A 12,034-nucleotide genomic window follows, 5' to 3' on the forward strand; every position below is an offset into this window, starting at 1 on the left:
GGAAACTAAAGCTGTGAGGGAAGATCTTTTATGCACCTTTAATCTTTATTGCTTTAGTCAATATTTGGCTGATATTAGTTGACGTGTTGAAGAATATTTTATGAAATCAGCCAACACTGTTTGCTCAAGTCTAAATTATAGTCAGTGGGTAGATAGTGATACCAGAACTTTGATTAATCCAAGTGCCACTTCCACTGTCATGTTACTTTCCGTAATTTCCTGTGTGTGACTTTGATACGTTCAATTTTCATTGTATATTTTCTTTCACAGTTATTTGTGTTTTTTTGATGTTACAAAAATGACTGTATTAATGTTAAAAATAATTGTTCCAAGTTGCTTAGTTGTTAGTATACTTTTCTTATTATTCACTTCCCTCCATAAGAAGAATTTGGGTAATAATTAGCTCAAAAATCACCTCTATTAAGATGTCTGTGTGCTGGTAGACAGCATGTGAACTGAGTTTCTGTGTTTGCTCTCTGGAACTGTGGGGCTAAGCAGGTTATCCTAGGGCACATACCTACATTTGCTGTACCAATTGGCTCTCAATGTTGGCTTCAGTGATAGATCTTAATTCACTATACCACTTTAGGTTTCAACGCTTCATGAATATTCAAACACATTTTCTTGACTGATATTGCAGACTGAGCCCCACATCAGTGATACTAGTTTGAGAATATTATAAACTTGACTTACAATGTTAGTCTTTTTGGAATAACAACCTCCTTACCTTCTGCTGTTTCAGGAACAGTATAATCTAGAGTTCCTGGACAAGGAAAAAGCTATAGTAAACTCTCTGTCAGGGTAACGCAGCAAGCACAACAGTGCCTGTAATTCTGTTTTTTAATCTTTCTTTCTTGTTTTGTGGGCAGGTTTATTCCTTTGCTCAGCAGAAATCAAACTAGCTAGATAAACAGAGCAATTCCCTGAGTGCCATCTCAGAGTACCTTGAGATTTGAATGATGTGATGAAGCCTAAGAAGCTTCTGTTCCTCCTTTTTGTTCTTCCAGCTGAGAATGGCAGAAGTGCCACGGCAGAGTATTACATTAGTATTGCAGGTTGATGAATGATGTAGATCTATGAAACAGCAGCATGTATTTATGTATTTACTGTAGTGGAAACATTACTGACCACACATTTTTCTTCTTGCTTCATGTTAGGTCTTCAACAGCAACAACCTCTTGTGAAGATGGTCGTGCAACTGTTGTGACAATGAGATGCAACCCCAACAAGCCAGATCAAGGAGAGCTTTCTGTGCCCAGGTATTTGAGTGTTTGTGTCCCAGTAGTGCCTGGAAGCTCTTTTTCCACAGGAAACCTTTAGAAGACTCAGTAGGAAGTTTATACTTAACAGCAAAGAGCAGTGTTGTTCTCCCTCACTTAACTTGCTAGGAAGTCTCACTCATTTCTCCTCCAGAGCTGTCAATGCCCATCTGGACATCACTATAAATATATTGATCGTACATACCCTCACTCATTCTCCTTTACAAAGCTAACGTTGTGAGATGTGTGGGATCCGGTTTTGGGACAGGTTATCCATGCCCACCTGAACAAAGCCAAAGAGGCAGCTGCTTCACACATGACAGCTGAGTGACTGATGTTTGAATGGAGATGTTTACCCAGTTTCTTAGGGCCTTGACACTCTGCAAATTATGCTTGGCAACAAGTTACCATCTATCAAATGCTGTGTGAATCTCCTTCAGGTGTGAGTCCTTGCTTTCTAGCATTTTGGGTTTAACACAATGTGAGTTGTGATAACTCACCAGCAGTGAGAGGAGTAAACAATTCTGCTTTTTAACAGTGTGAGCATAGACAGAAACATCACACAACTGACGCTGACACGACGTACCTTATCTCATTTCCTGTTGACATTTCCCTTCTTCGCCCCACTTTGATTAACTCAGCAGTCAGACAGCTATTTTCAAATAAGTCGTGAGGTACCTGATAAATGTCAAGTAGAATTGCATGTAACTCTTTGATCTCCCAGACACAGCATTTAGTATCACATGAAGTTGCAGTGCAAGGTGAAAGATATAAAAGAGGAGAAAGATCTGTCAGTGGTCTTATCATGTATGGCAAAAAGTATTACATTATCCAGGGACGATAGTTATCAGTTATTCAAATTAAGGTAAGCCAGAATTGGCTTTTAGTTCTCTGGACTTTTCAGTCCTTTGGATCAGAATAACGTTTTCCTGGATGGTAAAACAGAAACATTTACATCAATTTTTCTGCATGGGTATACATCACAATTACACAGCCCAACTTCTTGCATGGACTGTTTGTCACTACTGCTGTTAGAACTGCTGCATTTGTCAGGAGGAAAAGCTGCACGAATGCCCTAGCATTGCCAGTACAACTTTGTTCTGCTGATTGAATGCATAATAAACTCATTAGTCTCTCTTAGACGAAGTAAAACTGTTATCTCTTCATTAACTGGTGAACATCTTCCCAGTAATTAACTGTGACAGGACAGGTCCATTCCATATGGACAACATCACCCAGGCATCATTTTAACAAGAACAGGAACCAACTTGTGGCATTCATGGGAAACAGTCACCCAGTTCAGGAGAATAGTGAGAGAGGCACACGCCAGTGTAGCTTGTGCTGGTGAAACGTTAGAGTAGTTCTGCTGCCCCAGGGCTTACTTCTTTTCTTCATTGTAAGTGCATAGGTAGCACACACTGCCAGGAACTGAGCTGTTTTTTTAGACCTTTGGCAGCCCAATATCTGTTGTTATTTGAAAGAGTATTATATAAACTGGGAAAAATTCTTCCCCCAGATTTCTCCACCTGCTGACTTGATAGATGTTTACCTGTTTGTTGTACTTACTGTTACCAATCTCAGCCACAGAATGTAGAGTGAAGATGCAAACTCCAAAGTGTTTCATAAATGATAACTATGCTTTGGTCTCCTCCTAGCTCATGCCCTGCTGGCACCTGCGATGGGTGCACTTTCTACTTTGTGTGGGAAAGTGCAGAAGCTTGCCCTCTGTGCACAGAGCAAGACTACCATGAGATCGAGGGAGCCTGCAAAAAAGGATTTCAGGTACACCACCCCCAGCTCCAAGTTGTGTGTGTTAATTTGGGTAAAACTTGAAAGCTGTTGAAATTCTTTGTGCAAGTGGACATGTTAAGTGCAGGTAGAATTGGGTATCTCTGGCTGTGTTGAGACTCAGGAATATTTGTGCCCATGGCAGCTCTCCTCTAGCTTGTGTCTGTATGGGTAAAACCTAAACTCTAGATACATTCCTACATGCAAGCAAGCTGTTTGTAGAATGGAGTGCCTAAAGGACATCAGTCCTTAGGTAGCCATAATCATCATGGCAGACTAGACAGATTTCAGTTTAGAAATTCATCTTTCCTTGTTTGCAGTGTTTTTGCTACTGCCTCTGCTAATAAAATATTAGGAAATCCTTTCACTGGTTCAGAACTGCCCTGTTGATAAACATCTCCAAAGCAGGCACAGCCAATTCACAATCCCTGTCCAAACTAAAGCATATCAAGTGGGGATCATTAAAGAAGTGGAAACCCTTCCGCCATGTTTGAATCTACAGCTACAATCAAGGGGACAATTGAGTTGACAATATGACTGAAAACCAAGCTCGTGCTTTGGTTTTCTTTTACTGAAAAGATGTCTAGCCCACTTACCAAAAAACAGCTTGTTTATTTCAACTTTAAATAGTTCTCTCTTTTCCTACAAACAGCTCATTTTCTGGTGTTCTATGATTTCTATTTGAAAGGAAACCTTGTATGTATGGAATGAGCCGAAGCATTGCATTAAAGGGGTTCCCTTGCCAGAGAAAAGGACCAGCACTTGTGAAACGGTGGATTTTTGGCTAAAGGTTGGAGCTGGTGTGGGTGCTTTCGCTGCTGTTCTGCTGATAGCCTTGACCTGCTATTTTTGGAAGAAGAACCAGAAGTAAGTGCTGCAACTTGTGTTGCATATAAAAGTGAGCTTGATGTATTGAACAAAAAGACATTTCATGGATCTGACCTCATGACAATGTTGATGAAAAATGCCATGCTTGATCAGTTTGTTGATTGACCAAGCTGAGTTTTCAAAAATCCTAGAATGAAAAATATAGAAAATCCCCAATAATCTGTTACAGGATGATTTCCTGACAGGAGCTGTCTTTTTAACCCTTAAGAGTTTGAGGTTGACTAAGTCCTGAAGCAACATGGTTTTCTCAAGGTATGAAGACCAAAAGGGTATTTCTTTATTCTAACTTGTACCTTTCAGCAGGACTTCAGACAATGTAAATTATAAAATATTTGAAAAGGGGATATTTGTAAAAAAAAAACAAAAAACAAAAGCAAAGAAACAACAACAAAAACCCAACTAAAAGAATACCTGTATGGCTTCCTGTCTTCAGGCTGGAGTATAAATATTCCAAATTGGTGATGACAGCGAACTCAAAAGAGTGTGAGCTGCCAGCTGCTGACAGTTGTGCTATAATGGAGGGGGAAGATAATGAAGAAGAAATAGTATATTCTAATAAGCAGTCACTGCTGGGGAAGCTCAAGTCCTTGGCAACAAAGGTAAGTGGTAATTAGTACTATTAATACTAAAAATAATTATTACCATTATTTATCACTGGATGTGATGAGGCTGTGATGCTAATTTGCACAGTGCTTTGTGTAGCCTCCAGCACACACATCACCCAGTTTGCTCTCAACCTGCTGAAATCCACAATGTGAGTAATGATAAATGTTTCAGGGAATTAAAGAAACGCTTCTTCTTCTGCAGGGAGCTTCCTGAAGCATTCTTTATTGTATGGGCCGTGTCTAAAAAGAGGCATGGGAAACCTTCTGGATTCCTACCAGATACCTCCACTGAAGCAAACACAGCTATTATAGATACAGGAAATAAACATCAGAACAGCAGTCAGCTGCTTCCCCCTCACCTGGGCTGACTTCATGGCTGACTTGAGAGACATAATGTTCAGGATTATAGTATTCAGATGAAGAGAAGCATCAGCTAAAGCCCATCACCCAATACAGCAACCTCCTCCATTTTGTTGGAGAGCAATAGCACTGAGCATTTTTTTTTGCAGCATGTGATGCAGCGTTGTTATATGTTTGAATTTCTAGCACAAAGGTCTTTTATGTCCTTTGATTATTTCTCATAGGGACAACAGAGGGCTGTCATGGTAGATCCCACAGGCATTTTCATCTTTTTCCAAATGCTTTGCAGTCGGTGGGAAAGTTGGTGTTGTCTTTAAGGGAGTCCAGCTGGGGCATCTGTTATTACAGGAAAAAGGTGGATGACATTTTCCCTTTCACACAGTTCTGCTGAAGAGAGTTGTTTCCAAATAAGAAGGTTTCTTCAACAGTAATAATACAAAGAATCTTTTGAAAAGCGACTTTTTTGTTTCTTGCCTACATGGTATTTCAGAAAGTTGAATTTGGGGATTTTTTTCTCATATTCTTTGTTTTCCTTTCTGTAATTGAGTGCAATGCAACGTAACTGTGTGTCTTTTCTTTCCCTTATTTTTCCTTTCTCTTGACTGTCTTCAATTTTTATTAGAGTGCTTTTCTCTTTCCACCTAAGTGTTCCCCAGATCTCACTCCAAGGACATGGTAAACAGCTAATGTGCAGAACTTCTTCTTGCCCCCACCTTGACTATTTGTCTTGTAAAGTCAGTACCTTTCCTTGTGGAAAGGTGAAAAAATGTAATGCTAAGGATTTTGAAAATGTAAATAAAATGAAAGCACATCAAATTTTGTGCAGCTTTTTACAACAATGGAAGTAGATTCCATTTTGAATCCTGCAGGAATAACTTTCCCGTAGAACTTTGTAGGATATAGGATGGTATTTTTTTGTACATGAAATGGCTTGGCTGGCTGTGGCTGGGCGTGATGACCAGTGCTGCTGAGGGTTATGTTTTGCTGTACGCTTGATAACTGTAAAAGCTTTGCTGACTCAATTTGCAGCACCAACCACTGGCTTCTGCCTGATTAGAAGTATAGAGATGAGAGTGTGGGAGAAAAGTTGTTTTTTTTTTTCCCTTTTCTTTTTCTTTAAAGTAAGCTTTAGTGCTATAGTATTTAGACCACTTGAATGGAAAGAAACTCCAAAAGAGTTTTTTAAAGTTTCTACATCCATTGTAACAGGCTCCCTGAGTATTCTCTCCTTTTTAAAATGCCTGTCAGATATTTCTAAGCTGACTCCTTTTTTTCCTACTAGATAATCGTAGCTGGCAAAGTCAGCTTACAGTACCTCATTAGCTCACTGAGATCTGTGTCCTGTATCCCTGCAGATAACCAGAATTTAATATATATTTCTCCCCAAAACAAATGTTACAGACATCATTTTTCATTTATGGAGAAGGTGAGGAAATTCATCTCCTGATGCATTTGCATGTAAAATGCAGAAAAAAATATAGAGAGAAAAGCAGAGGAGAAAAAGAGAAGAAATTTAAATGGAGAGACAAAGAAATAACTATCCTAACTATATGTTCGAGCTACAGGCAATGGCATTTCTGTGAGACAAAACATCTAATGAACCTATTAATGGCTCTGAGAACCCAAGCAATTTAGGGCTGGGACTGTAATATAGTAAGAAATAACTATTATTTTTAATGAGAATATGGAAGTTAAAGAATCATGAAACTGCCTCAGGTTGGAGTCTGTTCTAGTTCCATCTGTTGTCTGTAGCATAACAATTCTGGGTCTTTCAGAAGAAGAAATATATTCTCTTCTGTAGGCAAGCGTAGGACAATTTTCTCTCCTGCTCTTTCTCACATGTGCACCAGACTGTCCTGATCTCTAATGGAGACCGCTATAAGGACCAGGACATGAGTTAATGTAGTTCCCGTTGTGTTTGTGTACATCAACTAATAGAAAAGATAGGTACACAGTGCAAGAGCCAGCACTTCCCAGTGAGTAGCTTTGGGCTCTTCGGTAGCTCCTGTGTGGGCTGTTGGGTTGTCCTCACTTTGCACCCTGATACCTGCTGGCTGTCACCCAGCAGGAAAAAGAGAGGAACAAATCAATCTTCTGTCCCTGGTTTTTGGATGGCAGAGGGTTTGTAGACATCTTGTCTTGTCCAGAAGAGGATTAGGAATGGGAATCCAGGAGTGGGGCAGTAGTGTTCACATTCACAGGCTTTACTCTAAACATTTTCTTTAAAGCAACAAACAAATTACTAAATAATCATAAACATAGATACGGTTATCTTACAATTCCTTAGCTCTGGCTAACTGTCCAATGCTATGAGTATGAAATGCAAACCTTCCCTGTACCCTCTAAAGAAAGTACCATGGAAATTTTTCTCTTCCTAGCAAAATTTTTGGCTTTTCTCTTCTTCACATAGTTTTGATTATTTTGCATTTTTTTTTTTTTTTTTACAGAATTAGTGGTGCTATTAAACAATAGTCAAACTGTGATCTTCGTTCCTGTGGTAGAAACAAAATCTTTGGGAAAGGCTACTCTGAAGTTATTAAGAGAAGTGACTGTAGCAACTGGTGGAGTGAATTTGGAGAATCCCAGCTGATGAGAACCTGTCTTTTCCATTGCAGGAAAAAGAAGATCACTTTGAATCTGTTCAGCTGAAATCTTCAAGATCCCAGAATATATGAAGAATTAATGCTGCCTTCAAAGAAAGAAACCTGATTTCTATTTTTACAGGACCATATTTTAAACATATTCTGGCACACATTGCAGTAGTGATCTCAGTGAGAAATGCTCAGCCATTTAGGAAGAAAGAAGACAGGAAGCAAACCAGAAAATTGGATTGCCTTATCATGTGATTGAGTACCTTGCCAAAAAAAAACCAACAACCAAACAAACAGATGCTTGGATTCCATACTGGGAATGAAATTTAACTCAGGAAGAGATATACATACTGCAAATAACGTTATTTTTTTGCATTCACCTGGGCATTGCTTAGGCATGCCATGTGATTTATAGGTACCTTTCATCTCCTATCTCTCCTTCTATACATATTCGTAAGAAATGATTTTCAGAGAGACCTGAATCCTCCTGCAAAGGTTGTGTGTAGTCCTTTAGTAGCATACCTGTGAGTTCTCTTAAAATCAGAGTTGTGAATGGCACGGGGAACAAGCTTCAGGTGAGTTCTGAACTTAAGAGGATGCTTTTGATTTTAATGGTTTGGAGGGCTTGGTTGTCTGCCCTTGGCATCTAATGCAAGAGGCATGGTTCTGCACCTGTAAGTTGAACCCATTCTGTTGCCTAGTTTGTGGCAAACAGGGCTGAGGTAAAAACTGATATTATTGAGTTTAGATATGCTAACTGCTGCTGTATAAATTGCAAATCTGGGCCCATGAGTTTATAGGCAGTGGTAAGGTCAAGCTCTTTGAAGACAGGAAAAGTGATAGCTACAGTACAGTTTGCACTCATCGCTCTCTGTGGAAACTTGTCCTTTCAAGAGAGGTTGGTGGCAGTTTCACTCCCCTCCCTTGGGCTGCCAATATGCCACCTTCCCCTCGGGTGCAAGCCAGCAAAGCCTGAACTGTGGAAATAAAGCATGAAATCTCCACTTTTGGAGATCAGGGATCAGCTTTATCAGCTGATAGACTTATTAGAAACACTCAGCTGCATCTGTTCCTGGCCCCAGGCAAGGAATGAGGATGAATGCCCAGGGGAGCTGAGTGTGTGGTTGTGCACTTAAGCAGCTCGGCATCTAAATGTTTTCTACTGTCAATACAAGTACCTTCTTTGAAAGGGGGGCATGAAGTGGTTCCTTGAGAACTGGAAGCTAGATGGACTTCTTCATGAAAACAGCCACTTTGTAAGCATGAGTTCTTCATAGAGCCCACCCCGATCATGTCCTGGAATTCTCACTGAAGTCAAACTTGAAGGAGTCTGAAAATAAGGCAAAAAAAAAATATTTAAGAAAAAATATGCAAGACTTGTATGCAGCCAAGAGAAAATGAGGAACCAATTTTGTCCTGACCTCTGGTCAGGCTTGTATTTCCATTTCAGTAAAATTATGTGAATTGTGGAATGCATCAAAGCCCGAAGAGACACATGGGCAGAAATGGTCTTTTTATTATAAGGAATATAGATTTTTTGGTTTTATATGACTGAGCTGTATCTGTAAAAGAGGGCCCGCTTTTAAGTAAAAATTAAATTAAATTGAATTTTCTGCACTCTGAATACTTTATTCTGCTACAAACGTGGACAAAAATTTTATGAAGTTTAGATTTTTTGTTTCTTTAGGGAAAATTCAGCCCAGTTATTTTATATCTCCTGTCACGGAACACAGGCGTTGCTCTTCTGATGGGAGATACTTCAGGCATCTTTACAGAAGTGGTGTACATTTTTTGTTTTTCTTGAAAAGGCACTTCACTTTCCCGACAAAGATTTTTATGGGGTATTGTTGAATGTATATTAAATACGCATTCTTTTTTGTATATTTTGTACCATGGCACACTTAATATTGTACATTGTATTTGTTGTCATGATGTCATTTATATATGGTTGTCAAAGATGATATGCTCATGGAGTAATTGGCTATGGCTTTGGGATTTCACTTCTTGGATCTTTTATGAAAAGGGTTTTTATGTTGTTGGTTTTTATTTAACCAGTGTGCTGTAGCATCAAAGATATATATCTGATGGGCATTCATAAAATAAAGTGAAAATATATTTGAAATTTTGGACTTGAGATATTTGATGGAACTAAAGCCTTTTCTGAACATTTGCAGCTTTTTGCTGCCACCAAATTGCATGAGTCAACATCTCTTTTTTTTTCCCTTCCCATTCCATATGTTTTCCAACCCATATCGCAGTGCATTATCTAGAACAGCATTTATTCTTTCAGATATCTGCAGTGTAAAAATGCCTTAATGTTTCTGAGCTGTACTTCATTTTATGTATTAACACAGGTTTGTTTGGTTCCTTTCCTTCTGTTTTCTGAATAAAGCAGAAAGTGGCCATTTTCTGTTAGCTCTGATAGACTTTGCTGGATGACCGTTTGCAGCTCTGCTTCCAAAAGGTTTGTCATGCTATTTTTCAAAATCCTTCCAGGCAACGTTATAGTGTAGCTGATGCAGGGATAACATAGTGAGATACAAACAAATAATACGGACTTTATTCACTTTAAAATAAGAAATCTGCATTTTCTACATTTAAGCCAGTTAAAACTGGTGTATTTTGCTGACCTTTACAGTCTTTTCTTACGGTTAAAGACATAATAGGGTGGGGAAGTTTTTATTTGAGAGGTAAATATATTATGAGAGGTAAATTTTGGAAGCCTTTACCATTTCATTAAGAAATCATCTGTCTGTGACCTGTTCTAGTACTACAGCAACCTCCCTCTTTTCTCCCACATGGAATCACATTAGAATCTGTTATTTGATGCCATAAAAAAATGTGAATTGGTCTGTTATGTGTTTAGTTGATTAAATGGAATGCATTTTATTGCTGCATTTGCATGCTTTTCTTTGAAATCTGGAGTCAAGCAACTGAATTTCTTTGAGGATTAAGCACATTTTATGGTGTCTCTGTATTAATTATTGGCAAATTAAGCATAATGTTATTGTCTTAGCTTTGACAGCACTTGCTGGGGGCTGAAATACACAGAGAATGTATTTTATTTGGGTTCTGATTATATTGGTTGATGTTTGTAGTATATAACAGGATTTATTTTAAATCTAGATTTTGGGAAAATTAAATGTCTTAGAGTCACAAAGAGGGTTATCAAGTAGCTTCAAAGAGTTGCCATCTTTGTTCAAAAGGAAGATTACTCTTTAAAAGAAGTTTTTGGACCCTTCTTTAGTAAAGGGGAATGTTTTCAGTGTTATGTTTGCCGGTCCAGCCGGAGTCAGTAAGGCCCATAAAACAGAGATAGCTGACTGTAATCAGGCAGGGTAGGAGATGTTACTATTTAGGAACCAATGGTTGTTGACGCATCTCCAGTAGTGATCACAACACATGCTTCAGTGTAAGAGTAAAAGCAGATGTGCCAATGGCAAAGACGTTTCTTCTGAAGCAAGGAATGCTGCTGGTTGTTCCATGTCAAGAAGCATGAAGGACTTAAATTGATGTTCTAGGTAATGATAACCTTAAGAGAAAGCTTCAGAAGTTCTGCATATCTTCAGTGGTGCTCTCTCTTAAGTCTTTCGTTGTGTGTAACTATCTCACAGAATCGTTTGTTTCTATTTCTTGTTGCTTCTGAATGCATGGGAACTGTGCTTCATGGGCAAATATGCAAGGAGATAGATAGAAATAGAAAAAAGATTTGCAAGGTCAAACTCATCCTACTGTATATATCGTGTCACAGAAAGTGGTGACGTCTCCAGACACCTGATTGGCTCTGCCCACACTGAACATATGTAACAGCGAAGAGGGAGATGTGAAAAGTGACTTGACCATCAGCTGCCACCGTGTCTTGGTATATATAAAGTTGGACCGCAAGAGGAAGGCCCCATGTGCTGTGAAGCTGATGCTCTAACAGCACCTAAAAGCCCAAGTGAGGTTGTGTGGGTGGGTGTTTTGTGTGTGTTTGCTTTAATAAAAGACAAGCAGGAGTGACCTCTGCGAGTGTTGGTGTTATATACAGCCCCAAATCGCCCCAAGTTGCACCAGGGGAGGTTTAGTTTGGATATCAGGAAAAACTTCTTTACAGGAAGGGTTGTTAAGCACTGGAATAGACTTCCCAGAGAGGTGGTTGAGTCACCATCCCTGGATGTGTTTTAAAACCATTTGGATGTGGTGCTCAGGGACATGATTTAGTGGGGGGTTGTTAGTTGGGGTAGTATGGTTAGGTCATGGTTGGACTCAATGAGCTTTAAGGTCTTTTCCAACCTGAGTGATTCTTTGACTCTATGATCCTTGCCTATGCCATTTACTTAGTGGTAGGAGAAGGCAGAAGATTGACTCTCCCAGCCTTCTCCCTGCCATTGCTTCCTACCCATCCTTTTCCTATTGCAAGAAAAATCCAGCCTGGCTCTGGCATCTTTAGTACTTAAAGTGACAACTGTGAGTTTTTGTCTGGTTGTTGAGAAGCTTTGAGATGTGCGTACAACTCTCAGATTGCAAACTGCAAATGCTAGTGGTGGACAATGACATAATG

The 12,034-nt window shown here is 39.2% G+C and overlaps 1 protein-coding gene across 2 annotated transcripts in view; it reads left to right on the top strand.

The window, feature by feature from the left end:
* The window catches only part of ELAPOR2 (endosome-lysosome associated apoptosis and autophagy regulator family member 2), a 93,304-nt gene extending 83,691 nt beyond the window's left edge, over positions 1–9,613 (top strand). The window contains exons 18-22 of one of the 2 annotated variants that reach the window (XM_416843.8): positions 1,158–1,259; positions 2,915–3,041; positions 3,736–3,914; positions 4,369–4,534; positions 7,516–9,613. In XM_416843.8, coding sequence (XP_416843.7) covers positions 1,158–1,259; positions 2,915–3,041; positions 3,736–3,914; positions 4,369–4,534; positions 7,516–7,575 — 634 coding nt within the window. In that variant the 3' untranslated portion in view covers positions 7,576–9,613. Of the gene's footprint in view, positions 1–1,157; positions 1,260–2,914; positions 3,042–3,735; positions 3,915–4,368; positions 4,535–7,347 lie in introns of both variants that reach the window. The other variant, XM_040654820.2, reaches the window with a different exon arrangement.
* Positions 9,614–12,034: the final 2,421 nt, after the last annotated feature.

The sequence above is a fragment of the Gallus gallus genome, chromosome 1 (genome assembly GCF_016699485.2).
Source record: "Gallus gallus isolate bGalGal1 chromosome 1, bGalGal1.mat.broiler.GRCg7b, whole genome shotgun sequence".
Classification (NCBI taxonomy): domain Eukaryota; kingdom Metazoa; phylum Chordata; class Aves; order Galliformes; family Phasianidae; genus Gallus; species Gallus gallus.